This window comes from Tetrao urogallus, assembly GCF_951394365.1.
Source record: "Tetrao urogallus genome assembly, chromosome: 4".
Taxonomy (NCBI): domain Eukaryota; kingdom Metazoa; phylum Chordata; class Aves; order Galliformes; family Phasianidae; genus Tetrao; species Tetrao urogallus.
This window is the reverse complement of record NC_136817.1, coordinates 56,078,898-56,095,806: the sequence shown is the minus strand read 5'-3', so window position 1 is coordinate 56,095,806 and position 16,909 is coordinate 56,078,898. Positions and strand designations below refer to the sequence as shown.

Here is a 16,909-nt window from a genome sequence, read left to right as displayed (position 1 = left end):
AACTATGGAACATAACTCACATCTGCTGCAGTGTTCAGAAGTTTGTCTTCCAGAAGGTGCCCACCCAAGTCACTGTATTGTAGCTGCTGCAACTGATATCTCTGCAAATGGGAAGTATCAACTGGAACCACTTAACTCCTGATCCAGAAGAACATGAGGTGCCCTCCCTCCCCCATTGGAAGTCCAGTGTTTTTGGTCATTTGCTAACTGGAAGGAAGTAATTTGCCAAAGTGCAGTGGTTCTGGCAAGTTAGAAACTTGGAATTTGACGGCTGGACTTGACCATGGAGGCTTTCCCAGCCCAAATGAGTCTATGATTTTAAGTATGAGGAATAACAAAAAAAATACTCACTTGAAAATTCAGCCCACACTGAAACTGAAGCGTGAGCATTTCAAGGGTGACAATTTCTGCTTTTTTTGTTTTGTTTTGTTTTTGAGTTTTTGAGTTTTTCAAATTGAAACAGCATTTCAAAACGCATGAGATATCAAGATATCAGACGTTCACAAGGAAATTAATTGTTGCCATGCCTGAGAACTCCACTCCTCCTCTCTCAAAAAACCCTCTCACCACCCTGGTGGCATTGGCCTACGGTCAGAGCTCGCAGCCATCTGAGTGCCTCCACACACGGTTTGCATCACCTGGTGGCTACTGGAGCCCACACAGTATTCCACTTACTGATAAACATAAGAAAAAGCATTGTGAGAGAATACATAACTGCATGCCTACTTTCCTCTCTGCATGTCTTCCACATGACTTTCAGATCCTTTATCCAGCATTCAGAATATTTCTGTGATGTGTGACTCACACCCTCCCCTGCACCAGCACAGCAATGTCCTACACCAGTAATGTGGTGCATACACTGTAAGCCCCATTTCATCTTTAACTCATCCTGTGACCAGAAGAAAAAAATCAATAAAAACTCACCTTGCTGGTTTCTCACGAGGCTCCCAAAGCAGTCCTTTTTTAACCATTTCCTGTGGTATTCTTCCCTGCCTCTGCAGCATGGAAAGGTATAGAGCAGTAGGGCATGGCAGCCACGTTAGGGAGCTGGCTGGGGCAGGCTGCAACCCCTTCCAGCCAACTCAAGCACTGCTGGAAACAAACCTCCAGGCCCAAACCTTGTTAAGAAAGATCCTGGTAGCAACCTCCCCCAGAAGGGATATCAAAATCCAACGCAGGTTTTCACGAGGAGAACAGCTGCCTCAGCACCTGAGGGGCTGCTACTGCCCTGTGTAGGGAAGGGGCAGCTGTGAGGGGAGTGCAGCTGTGGCCCTGATGGTGCACTCAACCAATCTGGGCTGAGATAGTGTAGCAGCAAAAACAGGAAGGCTGAGACTGGGGAGAACACACATCTTTATGCTTTTATGTAGCATCATATTGCTAATAGCATGATCTCCACACTCACAAACTCCACAGATTGTGTTAAGGTTAGTGGGATAACGCTTTGGTTGAAGATGGGCCTGCAAACAGGAAGTTTGGGGGTTTTGGGGATACTAAACAAGAATAATAACAAAAAGTTGTTATTCATAAAAATTAAAGCCATTTTTTTTCAGGTAATGTGCATGAAGTAGTTCTTCTGTGCCGGCTGGATGATCTACTTTGTTAGTGCAGTGTACACATAAGGCTACTATTGCAGCCTTTCAGTATCTAAAGAAGTGCTGCAAGAAAGGAGGTGGGCTCTTTAGTAAGATCTGTTGTGATAGGACAGGGGGAGAGTGTTTCAAACTCAAAGAGATTTTGATTGGCTACAAGGAAAATGGTTTTTATGATAAAGGAAGATGGGGAAAGACCGGCATGGGCTGCCTAGAGAGGTGGTGGGTGCCCTGTTTTTGAGGGCACACGGGGTCAGGCTGAGCAGGGCTCTGAGCAACTTATCTGTTTGTAGGTGTCCCTGTTTATTGCAGGGGAGTTGGACGAGGTGGTAATTAAGGGTCCCTTCCAACACATACAAATCCGTGATAAGAGCATATGCTCTCCTTGGCATTTATTTTAGGTGTATGTGGCTGTTCCCTGATGTCTGGGATAACACAGATGTAGGTGACTAACAGCTGGCATTTTTAAGAGTCTGGTCACTCTTCACATGAAAAGTGCAGGAAAAAAAACTGGGAGTCTGAGCATGCAAGAATGAGCTGGAAAATTTACTTACTTGGAGGTCAAAGAGGTCCCTTTCTTCCATGTGCTGTTTTTGTACAGTCTTACATGAAAAACCTAACTTTCATGTTACGTTGTGTGGATCAAGCATCTAGCGTGGGCTGCATTTCTGTTATTTACTCAGCCACATCTTGCTGAGAATTTCAACTTCTGGTATTGCAATTGTGAAGAAAGAATTGTATTTCATTCATACGTCCAAGTTTTCATCTGTGGATCTCAAAGCACTTTAAAATCATCTTTTATATGTCTGGGAGATAAAGCAACAGGTACAGATTTAAAGATGTGTTTGAAATCTTCCTGCAGACCAGTAGCCAGAGCAGGAACAGAATTGAGGGACCCCAGTCTCTGGGTATCCTTCTCATTTGTAAGAATTCTGAAGTACCTATTTAGTAACTGTATTTAAGAGGAAATTCATAGATGAAAAGTACTATGATTAGCAGTGTAGTTCATTTATCTACATGAGACACTGAATAATGAATATTCAACTATAGAAATGACAGTCATATGGCTTGCTACTTTTTTTTTAATCCTATCTATTCTTTCATTCTGCAGGTAGAGGAGTTAAAACTTTTACATTTAAAACCGTATACTAATTAACTTTTTGTTTGCAAGTTCCACCTGTTTAATACTGGTCTTGTGTGAAAAGAAGTCAGATTTAGGGAATAGGAGATAAATAGAAAATTTCATGGCTTCTTATAATCCTTAAGCCCAGCACAGGATTTTATCACTTTCTCTTCCTCTGTTCAAGCCCTTGAAGCTACGTATCAGATTATTGACTGACAATGCACTTGCTGATAACACATCAACAGTAATGCTCCACTCTGATGTGGGACCCCTTTCACCGCCTGGGCCTCTTGTCTGTCTTCTTGGGACGGAAGAACAGCAATCACTGAGGGTTTTTCTGTTTGCTTGTTTGTTTTTAAACAGAAGGAATGCTTTTCAGAATTTCTGGATGCAGGACATGTAACATTCCTACTTGTACTGAAGTGTACAGAAGGCCATGATGTTTGGGCAATAAAGCAAGAAAGGAAGATGAGCCCCTCAATAGAGATTGTAGCACAATTAATATCCTGACAAAAAGAACGTGTTGCATGTTCAGTAAAGAAATATCCCCGATGTATTGGAAGTTTCTGCCCTCTACTGGCATTCTTGAAGATCAGTCTCAACCCAGCTGTGGTAGTCTGCGATCGTAACCCAGAAGAGTCATCACAGACTGTGATGGAGACCGGCTGTATTTATGAAGCAAATCCTTTAAAGCATGGTGCTTCAGGAACTGTAGGAATGACAGTGTCTGACAGGGATCTAAATCTCAGCTGACACCTGTACTCACTTCTGCAATGCTTTTCAGATGTCTGTCTACTTTTCTCACATTGTTCAGCACCACGAAGGTTAGACTGATGCATCTTTGCATACCATTATAGTCTCCATCTGTTTTTTTCCACGCAGCCATTGAAGGGAAGAACAAATACAAAAATAAGTGCTACTTTTTATTAAGGTGGGGGTTTCCATTTTTCCATTTCACTACTGGAAGGAAAAGAAAAAGTGCTGGTTTAGTATAATGTATTATTTAAACAAATGATTTCACTGTGCAATTTTAGGTTAATTTAGAACTGCACCTGCTAACTCACTCAGATACCATCATATTCAAAACCATTTCATGATGTTGAGGGGGGATCATTTATTTGTGTGCAAAGCATAATTTTAAATCTTCACTTTGTGGCAATTGTTGTTAGCCAATTTGCAGAAAGCTGATTTTGTCATAAAAATACACCTTGGAAAACTAGTTAAACCTGTTGATAAGTGAATTCTGAATGGTCTTTATCACTGACTGACTTCATAGTGAAACATGAAAGCATTGCAGATGCAGCCCTGCAGTGATCCAAAGCTTCTGTAAAGCAACTGGTCTGTACGTGGATCATGGTTCACAAGATGGAGGGCTCAGCCTGAACAGCAGCTCAAGTTCTCACCCTCTCATCTAGAAATGTTTAAAACAGCTTATTATTCAGTATTCTCAGATACTTTGATTTTCAGTGATGCTCTTCCATACAATCTTATTTTGCACTTGTTCTTTATTAAAGTTGATATTTTCTAAACCTGTAGGAGAAAAAGATTTACGTAGATTGGACCTGTCCCTGCTGTCAAGGAATTCAGGAGAAGTTACACTTTTAGAGGTATATCTACACCCAGTGCTACTGTGTCAAAGCTTGCTACAATTCAGAGTAACCCACCTGTGCATACCTGAAGGCACCATGTAATTGCCTCACCTTTTTAAAGGCACCTTGGCTCAGGTCTGTAAACATTCTTTTTCTGAGAACAAGGGGTAGATTGCTACATCTGTAGGACAAGAATGAAGAGGCTTAGAGCATAAGAGCAGGACTGATCTGCATGGTATTATTTGGGTTTTACTTTTCTCCAGACTTCACTTCTTCAATAAGTATTACTATGCATCATCATAAGATTGTATAAAAATGTGCCTTACTAAACCAGCTCTACACACGTGAATTTTTGAACATGACACCAGCTGTATTATGCTAAATATAAAACTGGTATATTAATCTGCTTAATACAAGCATTTCAGTTAGCATATTTCACCACTCTCCCATTGCTACAGCCAACATACTGTATTTTCCTATTAGATGTATCACCACTTCTTACTCAGCACAAGCTGAGTGAGGACACCGAGGTGGACGCCTTTTGTACAACAGGCATCTTCTACCATTCTTCCTCCTTAAAGCAAGAGTGAAAGAAGGGAAGCTCTGTTGCAGATGTACCTGTTGTTACATTCACGTTCAAAAAGGATTTATTGCATCTCATGAGCTTACACAGATAATCTTACAGTAACTGGGACCTCTCATTTAATTAGCTAGGAAAGAAAGCAGTACACGTAGCTGGTTCAGTGCCTGATGGATTCAGGGCTCTGCACTGGAAGCTCCAGGGGCTAGTGACACTTCATTTTGAATGCTATCCTGACACAGCTGTTCATCTTCTAGACCCACGCTTGTCCATTCATACACCTTGGTGTGGGGGAGAGGCAGCTGATGGGTTTCCTTCCCACAGGCTTAGCAACCCTCTCCCTAGCATAGTGTACACACCACTCATTTTCCAAGCTCTGACACTGGCACCTGAAGCAGCTAAGGATAAACAACAGATTTGCTCCAGGTTTTCCTATCAAGACTACCAGATCTTTCCAATGGAGAAAATAATCTGTGCAATGGATCCCATATCATTTTCTTTTTTTGATATTTTGATCTCTTCAGCAAAACAAGACAATTTCCATCTCTCCCCCTGTATAATCTCAGGGTCGGTTATTTAAGACCTTCAAATTCTATTGCCACATGACAAAAATCCATTGCCTTTTTTCACCAGGTTAATAACAACATTAAGGTAAAGGTATGTGTTTGTAATTCAAAGATGCTTGAAGAGCCCTTGTAGCCTCTAGCAAATAAAAGGTTCTCTGTTCATGTCTTAAGTCCCATTCACCGCATTACTGTCTCCTCTCACAGCATGTTCTACAAAAACACCTGAACCCAGCTGTGTTTCCAATTCAAAGTTTGATCTGTTCTTTGAGGGAACTTCTGAGACCCAATTCAGTAAATTTGCAAGAAGGCAACACAAGCAAACTGAAAGCAACTTGGAAATTTAGCTAGCAAAGAGAAGCCTTCAAATGACGTAAGTGTGTAGTATGATAACTCTTCAGTTCCCCAGAATAGTATCTAACACCTTATGTTTCATTCCTCATCAGTGCCTTGCCATTTTTATCTGCACTCTGAGCCTGAAGAAATTGCAAGTCAAACAGAATGGTTGCTAGAAATCCAGTTAAGAACAAAAGCAGCTTCATCATTTGACAGTTCTTTACTGATTTGACAGGACATCAGATTTCCCCTCCATGCTCTCCAGAAAAACAAAAGGAGTAAAGGGACTGTCATACAATAAGAGGCAATCACACAGCCGTCCGATCTGCTGAAACTGGCATGGACACATGTAAGTTTTTTTCTGTTGGGAAGTGGGGAAATGTTTCCTGATAGATGGCAGTAGATCTATGCTCAACACAACCCAGAATGCAATAAATAAACTTTTTTTTTTTTTAAGCACATAGATAGAGTTTGATACAACTTCATGTGTTCATTTTTCAAGATGTTCCCAAAAAAAACTTCATGTTGGTTCCATGAAAGCCTGTGCTCAGAAGCAGCAGCAATACTTTCATTCTGCAATCAAACTTCCCACATAATGTAGCTGGATTAAGAAACACATTTTCTCCATCTGAAGGCCTGCCCCTGTGCATGATTAGCAGACCTTCTGCATCCCTACTACATCACACACAAGCCTACTTTACGCAGCATGATTGGAAGGAAGCAAGACAAATATGAATTCCTTTGCCATTTCTGAACTGTAAATTCAGCTAACAAAATATTACAAATGTTTGGATTACAGTTCAATATGTAAAACAATATATATTTATTTAGCACAAAATATTCATGTTCAAATAGAAGTGTACACTTTTTCCTAGTATTTATGTACTAACACAAAGGCATTTGGGAAAACTGCTGTTTCATCCTACAACTGTAGGCCTGACAGCAGTTTATAAACTGTAAGGCAAATTAGGAACTCCTCAAGTTAGTAATCCCTACACAGTTCCACTAACTCCAGCAGAACATACAGAAGAAAAGTGTTAGAAGACTAGGACATACGATCACAGTGTTTCCTATAACTACAGCCAACATAATAGCAGGGGTAGAGCTATATTCCCAGACAGAGAAAGAAAAGACAACTGACAGATTCACAGTAAATTGCTAGAAACACTGACTGAGAAAAGTAACCAACATTACATATGAGATCACACAACATTAATGCAATTCCCATTTCAGAGAAATGACCATATAATGCTCAGGATTTAGGACATCTACAGACTCCAAAGCCTGCAGCTTCAATTTAGAGACAAATGCTTGATACTTTCTGGTAAATAAGCACAGAGAGCTCACAATGGACAGCACAGAAATATTACTTGAAATTTGATTCCAATAATGACATCGTTACAATCACTGGATACACATGAGCACTCAAATTATGCTGGCAGACAGACTTTCCATAGCTTCTCCTTTGCTGAAGTTCCAGTCTTAAGCATCCGACATCAAAGATGTGCTGGAACGAGTTCAGTCTTCCCTTTGGCAGTTATCACCTGGATTAGACTCCCTGAGTTTGGTCGATTCTTTCCTGTTATCCAGTCATAAAAGGTTCTATTTTTAAATAAACAGATAAAATAGGATGGGGAGGATAAAAATAAAAAGAAAAAACACTATCAGACACATCGACAGGAAGTATAAAATAAAGGCCCAATTATTTTCCTTTTTTTTTTTTTTTTCCCCTGTAGCAATTTCTACATTACATCAAACGCTGCCAATGTGATCATCAGATTCAGAACTTCAGTCAGATGGGGATCTGGAGAAATCAGAAGCCCTACAGAGCACACACAGGATTTTCAGAACATCTCAAAGGAAAAGGCCAGGTGTTTAAAATATCAAAGGTTTGCCCAAGTTGAAAAAGTAAATACACTGAAAGGGGGAGGCAGGAGCTACAGAAGTTGCCTTTATAGCATACATCATGAACACAGACTTATGGCTAAAATAGGGTTGGTAAACCTTGGAGCTGTTAAAAGTTGCAGATTAAATGATTGGTTTTTCGTCCCCATATCTCTGTATTCTATTCCTATTCTCTCCTCACGCATCCCTTACTTTTCAGCCTATGCAAGTACCCTTTCTTCTCAAGTTCTTCTTTCTTAACCCATTATTCTGCCAACAAGGCGTCTTAAGTGTGAAAAGAAGTCTTGGCAGAAGCACAGAAAGTTTAAGATACCCAAAATACGCCAAGTGAGATGGGCTCATTCTGGACAGCACACCAGAGCACTTCTTAGCAAAATTAATTAAAAAAATATTTTTCAGGTCCATCAACCTTTCCGTCATTGCAGACTTAGTAGCTACCATTTTGGAACATCCTGCCATCTGACAGAGTAGTTTCCAGGATACAGCAGACCTCAAAATGCAAACACGATACGAGAAACATCCTTCCTGAGATGAAAATGGTACCAGTGTTTAACACCACTGGAATTATTGTCTCCAACACCAGTGAAACTGTCAGTTTTCAAAGCTAGATTTAAAATTAAGAGAATTAGAAGCTAAAAAAAGCAGAAAATTCAACCTAATTGTCCCACAAGCAAAATGATCTTTAGAAGTCAAAAGTTAATTTGTACATAGACAGATGTTAGGGCTTTTAGAATACAGAACTTTTTGGAACATTTTTAAACTAATTGAAATCAACTGATTGGACCCTTGTAGACAGCCACATTGAACAGCTGCACGGGCTTCTTGCACCAAAAACTATTTTCCACTCTGACATGCAACTGAAAAAAAAAACCTCACATCACAAAGAAATCAAATGCCAACACTAAACTACTCTCTGAGCAATCAGCATAAGGTGATAAGGTGAATGTTATTTCAGTGCCAGTTTTAAAAGCTTTTAAATTTATAAGAGTAAAGACACATTGTCCTCTACAGTATGTGAAGGCAGATACATCTGTCCTCAAAAAGGCAAGACAACTGCGTCCGTGCTTTTCTGCTTTTATGTGACCAACCTCAGCAGAATGTTTGCTACCCCCCATCACCTCACAGAAGGCAGTACTTCTCTGAGAGCAATTAGACACAGTAAGTCTTTTAGTCTCAGCCTGTTGTCCAATAAGCTACAGCTGAAATTTCTGCATTTTGCAACATTATGCAGGACCAGCCTTTGTGGATAACAGAAGAAACAAACAAACAAACAAAAAAAACAGAAAAAACCTCTGACTGAATCATGCTGAACAAAATTAGGAATTTTTCCAGCTTTAAGAAGTGGATTAGCACACCAGAAAGTGGGCAATAAAAAATATCAAAACAAATAAACAACATTGAAGTTTACATGCTTATTTGCAGTTTACCTTTAAGCTAAACTACTGACTCCTGCATCTGCAATTTAATTTGTCTAGAGCCTTTACTTTGGATTTCAACTGCTTAAGGCTCTCTTATCATAGTAACTGACGTAGAGACGCTGAAGTTGATGGAGCTGGGCTAATTTTTTCCATTTAAGGAAGCTTGCAGGCCCAACGTCATCTGGAGACCTACAGAATCAGGGAAATTATGGGAAAAAATGCCCAAACCCATGACAGCCATTTAGAAAGAGCAGGCAGGAAGATGCAACAGCAAAAGTGACAGTAAGAATTGCTTAGTTATCACAAGCATACTCACTCAGCGATGAAGTCTAAGGATGTCCAAGAGCTGAAATCTGCATCAGGCATTGATTTCCTGTTCGCTGGTGTATCCAAGGTAACTCTGTGATTAAAACAAGATAAACCTTTATTTATTCATCATGTTTCTGATAAGAGCCACCTGCTTCTTTTCAATGTTGTAACATATGCTTGAATTTTATACTACGCAGTACAGATCTCCCTTGTTTTCTCTACATGTTAACAGCATATAACTATCAGTTTCAGTGTAGATCAAAGGCTAGAGCCTACAACCCTTAGCTCCCTGCCTTGCTGATGACATCCAGCCCACCAGGCCTATAACCTTGCACACAGCTCCCTCCCAGCCTCTCTCATGCAGTCCGTAGCAGTAATATTCTTGCCCATGTGTATCACACGGCACGCGCCCTACTGCTATTGCCCTCAATCTCTGCACTTGCAGCTCGCTCAAGTGAATGCACAGGACCAGTAACTTTTGACTTTCATGACATTAAAGGCTGAAGTCTTCAGAACTGTCTTACTGCTATGCTGGGGACAACACAGGGTATAATTACTCTCAAGAACTCACTCAAGCGTAGGGTTTCACACGAGACCTATGCAAATCCAGAATGGCCAAAAGTGCAGTGTTCTTGGTGTCTGCCTGTCTGCAAAGCTCTGCAGAACACTGCGTTAGTGATCCCAGCACTCTCAGAACTGTTGCTTTCTGACCTGAAGGAGTGTGCATAACAGTAAGCGTATGAAGAAAACATGCTGCTAGATTTTGGGCAACATTCCAAATGCCCATACGGAACTGTTTAGTCTTAAGTTTTGGCTCCAGGTATGAACCTGGCAAGATAAATAATTCTTGCAGCAATACCAATGGACTTTGATATGGTGAAGACCTACCGGTCCACTCATTTTTTACTAACTTTTCTCAAAGCATCAAAAAGATAGCTATGACAGGCAAATACAAGCTAGATTTCTTTTTCTTGCAGAACCTCAATACTGATCAATCCCAGGTGCTTCTGCAGAAAATGTTCATATCTTCATCCAAGCAAAAACTTGTCCAGTAATCCTTTCTTTGCTATAATCACACAATTCAGTCTAAAATTGTGCTGAACAGTCCTTTTCATCTTCTGACTGTACTGAAAAAGTTACACGTTAATAGCTGGCTACCCTTAGAATGTTTAAAGCTGAATCAAATTTTAACCCCAACACCCACTACTGTTTTGCACAGCAACAGAAAAAAAGTTATTCACTGTTAGGACAACTTGCGGACTGCTACTTTCGTATGTTCAAGACACTTCTCAGTCTAAGCTATTGGAGTAGCGGGGACAGGACATCACAACCACACCAGTGGAACACCAGGTTACAGCAGTAATCAAACCATGCAGGCAGAGGTAACTATTCAAGCACTTACGGTAAAATAGCAACAGCAGCAGAGCCAGATGGCAAACCGCTATTGGCACCAGCCAAACTCTGACACAGCTGGTGCACTGCTCCTTTAGCCATGCCATAGCCAACCATCCCTAGCAACAAAAAACAGGAAAACTAAAGCACAGTTCTCAATGCCATCAGTAGTATGACACAAACTCACATCATTTAATTAATAATAAGTTTTAAATCACTTACCATAGCCAGAACAGAATCAGATTTAAAACATAAAGAAATATAATTAAAGAAAAACAAACCCAACCCAAATCCTAATAGACATCCAGGAACAACAAAGAAGCTTTGAGCATTACAGAACTGACAACCTCATTGCTTTCAACATATTTAATTAACACTTCAGAACATACCCTGAAGGACCAACAGAGTTAACCTTACTAGTTTAGTTTTGCTGTTTTCTAAGTGTGAAGAGACTCAATGACTTTAATCAAGCAATCACCTGTTAGCTTTGAGCACAAGATTGAAGCATTTACAGGTTTGGACCTGAGCAGATACAGCACACTTCTCTCCAGAACAGTAATTCACTGCAGCAGCATCTTAATTCTGACGGGCCCTCTGGACAAAGCTACAAAAAACTAACAAGCAGAAAACCCAGTCCTGAAAGAATGCAACTAAACAACCTGCATGTAAATCCAGCTTCTTCGGGAGCACTGCTGCTTTTTAGACAGCCAGTACTCAGCAGTGTAAGATGTATGGGAATGAGAGCATGCTGCAGCGTACTGCTCAAGTACAAGAGCTGGACAATAAGGAGCTACTCAGCTCCTTATCTCAGATCTCAGCTGTCTCATGGTACACACCTGCCAAGCAGCCTAGACATGACATGATTAAGCACACAGGAAAAAGATAAATGTATTCTGTCTACTGCAACTGGATGACTTTCTACATCTTTGTACAACTCCTTTCCAAAGTACCTGAGGAAGCATTCTGCAATGAAGGTACAAAGATAATTTTGCATTACATAAATGTTTCCGTTATATTCAATTAGATACACTGTATAATATCCACATTTATTAGGAGGAATCACACTCAGCAGTAGCTGAGCTGAGTAGCTATCTCATTTTATTTTATTGTAAAATATTTACACTTCTATCATATTCCCCTCTTCTGTAAACCAAATACCAAGTCTTCTTAAACCTTTTCTATGTTTCTTAACCATCACTGTTGAACTACTTACTGTAGCTATTGTATTATTTTCAGTTTTCTTCAATTTGCATTGAATAAGTCAACATTCTCACACAGAAAAAGAAAAATCACAGGAAGAGCAAACAAGAAAAAGAGGATTCTTTTCTTAATGGCTGGAAACAACAAGCCAGCAAGTCATATTTGCAAAAGTTGAGTAACAATTCTTTCCCAATTCTTCCTGAAGTTAATAAGCTGCATGTGTTTGCCCAAAGCACTGCTGTGTTTTTCGTTTTTTGTGGTTTTGTTTTGTTTTGTTTTTAATCCAGACTCATTGAAAACTGCTAGTTGAAAACATGAAAGCAAATCACTGATTCTTCTGTTGTGGTCCCTACCTCCCAAAAAGACCCAAAAGACATGAAAGTTTGCCAAAGTTCACAAGATTTCATTTGTAGATGGTCAGTCAGTAGTAGACAGTAAATAATGCATCTGTTTATTCACATAAAATAAGCCTTTTGTCTTCAGACCATACCAGATGCAGCTGTAAACTTAGAAGGTAAATCATTAACTAGAAAACACAGCGTATTTCTCCTGAACCACTTTAGACGTGGCTTTCAGGAATATTCATTAATTTTATGATGTGCTTTACAGCATTAGCAGCCATGTCTCATCAAAGTATTGTTAGGTCTCACTAGTAAATTGGGAAATAGAAGCATTTGTCTCAAAAAACTTTCCTTGCCTGTGGACTTGTGTGCCTTTTTCTTTTAAAATGTTCCCAGATTTCTTTCCCCACGCAGATGGGAGTGAGATTTAAAAAAAAAAAAACTTAGAAAAGTTTGTTCTAAATAGGTTGGAGGGCAAAGCTAAAGGTCAACAAGCTTATCTGTGCCTGAAGAGAAGGTGGACTGGAATCAGAACATGAACAGGACAAACACATCTAATAGAATCAGCTGAGTCATCACTAGTAGAAAAAGTGGGCAGCGAGGGACTTTACTTTTTAGAAAGCAAATAAGAGATTTAACTTTTCTTTAAGCACTATACTTACAGCTTGCTGCGTACTTTTATTCTTCACTATTTTCCAAATTATTTTTTACCGTATCCTATATTAGCCAAGTTCATTTCACCAATGCATATCAACTATTAATTAAATACTGATTCTGTTTGTGCTCCAGCTTCAAGAAATTCAGTGTTGCCACCTGTAAAATTATACCTACATTAAGCATTTCAGCAGCAAATTTCCATTTGTAATGGATGTCAAGAAACTGGCGAGTGAAACTACTCTTCATGAGCAACATTGCTGAGATTAGCACAGAGGTAGAACTACTCATGTCTCAGCAGTTACCACACACGACGGCATTTTACCTGGAGTTCCAGATAAAGCAGCTTGAGCTCCTGTCAAAGTCAAGAGACCTCCTTCTTTCAGATGTTTTGTGGCTAGGTGACTGGAAATAGTGGAGGTCCAAACACTTTGTTTCCACATCAGATCACAGTTTTTGTACAAAGCTGATTAGAAAGATAATTAGTTACAGTAACCATAAGAAAAAGGATCCTCAATTCTGTTTCCTTCCTATCACACATAGTGTAACAGTATTACACAAAGTACTATAATGATATCTGAAAGGATATTTTTCACTTACACATTGAGTAAAATATCAATTTATATCTTTTACATCTCTGGGTGTCAAACCCCAGCTCTACAGCATGTATTCTAGGCAATTACCTGCTTTCTATAAAAAGTAAAAAATACTATATATAACCATTGGATAGTTCCACCATTAATGCTTATACTCAGTTCAAAGACTTCCAAATTTTTCAAATTTTTGTAAGGACTGCTTTAATCTATGCCAAGGATCTGAAAATTCACACATTAATTCCTTCTCACTCTGTAGCAGCATGATTTCTCTTTCCATAACTTCCCCACTGGCTGCATACAGTTACTTCCACTAGAATGCAGAAAGAAGACTCCAAGAGACAAAAGAGTTAAACAAAAATATTTCTTATCACCAGGTTATATCACAAATCAAGAACAACACACGTGAAAGTAATCTGTTGGCATAAATGTACTAATCTATTAATCTATACTATACCAAGCGTGCATCCTAGTGCCTCTATATACCACAGAGCAAATTCTACTTCAGCAGCCCATTAGGACCAGGGAGAACTTCACAAGCAAACAAAATTCAAGCACTCATCATTGTTTTTTCTCCTTTCCATGCAGGTACTGCAAAAGTGCCTAGCCACCGTTCAGAAAGAATCCTTTTCAGAACACAGCACAAACAAGTATGAGCAACGCAGTGAGGTAAGCTGACCACTTGATTCCAAGATACCCTGCTATCCCACCAGAAGAACTACTATAAATCAGGGTTATGACCAACCACCTTATTTCCAATACTGTGCATATTTATTACAACCCAATATAATGTAATTGTGGAAATGCATTCACTTTGATTAAACTGTGTATGCCGTCTCACATTCTCTTCATAGGTGAAAATTTTGCCTATAATGTCTGAGCTGAGAAATGGGAGGAAAATACATTTTCTACTATTATTATTTTCTGTACTAGTAGGAAAAGCAAAAAATTACTCTCTGAATATTACATGTTTAAAAGTTTTGTAAATCTGTGGACTTTTTTTTGTCCTCTAGAGTGGTGTTGAGTTGTTATCAGCTCTGGATTATATAGTAACAGCTCAGAGAGCTGCAGCAAGCAACTGCAGCTTTATCAGTAGCTATCTTACGGAAGCTGCCTGCCTTGTCAAAAGTTAGTTCACAGATAATAACACTGCACTCCTTTATATGGTGCATCAAGATTCACCAGTAGAAAACGGTGCATTAAAAAAACCTCTTCTGAGAACAGTGAAAATGTAACAGGCCCCAATAATTCAGAAACGAGCTAAGATGCATTGTGATTGAGCTCTTTTGTACTGTTAGGCTAGCATCCTCTTCCAGACTCTAGAAGAAAGACGATCTCAGACTTTTATAACCACGATTTTTAACAACTCCTCTGAGATTTCATTCCCATATCAACTGACATGCACAGGCTTACATTTAGCTTTGGCACTGCCTCCAGCCCATCCTCCTGCTACACATAAGATCGCATCCACCTTCTCTTCACCAAGCAGCTTTCCAACCTCTGCTGTCACCTTTAAAACACAGAATAAAAACACTCTGAAGCCACTGTGAAGATAAAGGAGTAAATGCCAATGTAAAGAAGTAAATATCAAGATTGCTTTAAAGTTACTCAACTATGTAACCAGAGGAAAAAAATACAGCACAAAACAATTTAAACAACTGCAGAAAACTAAGAGGATCCATTAACTCGGAATAACCACATAACCAAAGATGACAGTCACATCATACAGTGTGTGATGTCACTGGAAATAACTGATTTGAGCAGGATCAAGAGATCCAACCTTACCTACATCGTAAACCATCTTTTTAAATTATTATTAGACATTTCTTTTCGAAGGTACCTCTCTGCACACTGTCCCGTTTAAGCACATGGGACAAAAAGCTCCAGATCTGCAGAGCCGCTTCCACAACAATTCTGATGACGGCACAAGGAAAGAACAACTGAATATTTGCCTTCCCGCCGCTTCTGCCTTAACCACACGAGCCGTGCATCGCACCACCGCACCCGAGGCGGAGGCTGATGGATGCACAGCACCTTTTCCTCCACAGCCGGTAACGCGATTGGTTGTAATTCCTGCGCCGCGGGGAAACGGGACCCCACTGCAGCCCGCAACCGCGGCACCGTCCCCGCGCGCTCCCACCTGCTCGGCCTGCTCGGTGAAGGACTCTGCGGCTCTCACCACCACGCTGGCGCTGGCCTCCTCGTTCTCGGACAGGTCGATGCTGGCGACCCACTGCGCGGCAAGAGAGCCGTTAGCGCCGGTCCCGGGGCACGCAGCGCCCCGCCGCCCAGCCGCCGCCTCCCCGCACCCCGTCCCGCTCCCGCCCGGCGCGCACCCAGTTCCTGGACTTGAAGTACTGCACGCACTGGGACCCCAGGGCCCCTCTACCGCCGTACACCAGCACCCTGCCCGCCACAGCCATGCTCGCCGCCAGCAACCTGCCGCCGCCCGGCAACGCAGCACAGCACAGCCCGGCCCTCCCCGCCGCCCGGCGCCGCCTGCGCATGCGGAGCGGAGCCAGGTCCTGTCGTGGAAGAGCTCCGCCCGCCTCCGACAGCTCGGAGGAAGGACCCGCGTGTGCACATCCCAGCGGCGGGTTGTGTTACTGCCCTCGGGGACGTTGGGAGGTTTCATTCATTAATTAATCGACCAGTGGATCTATGGGGCTTGTGTAGCAGTAATCGTAGAAGCCGGCCCCGCCGTGGCTGTGTGCGGGTGGGGCACGCACAATCACAGAACCATTGCGGCTGGAAAAGACCTGTAAGATCACTTAGTCCAACGCCAGCCTATCAGCACCGTGCCTGCCGACCAGGTCCCTCAGTGCCACACCTCCACGTTTCTCGAACACCTCCAGGGTCGGTGACCCCCCCACCTCCCTTGCAGCCTGTGCCAATGCATCACCACCCTTCCTGAGGACAATTATTTTTTTCTTTGTTATTTTCCAACCTGAACCTCCCCTGGCACAAATTAAGGCCATTCCCTCTCATCCTGCCGCCGTTACCTGGGAGAAGAGGCCTACCCCCACCTGCCCACAACCTCCTTTCAGGGAGATGTAGGGCAATAAGGTCTCCTGTGAGCCTCCCCTTCTCCAGGCGGAACAATCCCAGCTCCCTCAGCTGCTCCTCATCAGACCTGTGCTCTGCCACATTAGCAGTCCCGTGAGCTCTGGCAGCAGTGACATTTAGGCTGGCACAGAGTAAGCACCAGGAGGAGCACGCAGCAGAGACGTTAGCAAAACTCTGCTGTCGATTTCCATGCTTGTAGTGCTTTGTAGCTAATTATGCTTTTAATAATCTTAAATAAATACAATTCT

At 41.3% G+C, this 16,909-nt stretch overlaps 1 protein-coding gene across 1 annotated transcript; it reads right to left on the bottom strand.

Annotated features, from left to right (window-relative positions):
• Nucleotides 1–7,279: 7,279 nt before the first annotated feature.
• Nucleotides 7,280–16,018, bottom strand: QDPR (quinoid dihydropteridine reductase; the record flags this gene model as incomplete). The annotated part of the gene is made up of 7 exons (XM_079534430.1): nucleotides 7,280–7,385; nucleotides 9,423–9,506; nucleotides 10,818–10,926; nucleotides 13,328–13,468; nucleotides 15,009–15,105; nucleotides 15,736–15,828; nucleotides 15,932–16,018. 7 exons carry the CDS (start codon nucleotides 16,016–16,018, stop codon nucleotides 7,280–7,282), a joined length of 717 nt encoding a protein of 238 aa, XP_079390556.1.
• Nucleotides 16,019–16,909: the final 891 nt, after the last annotated feature.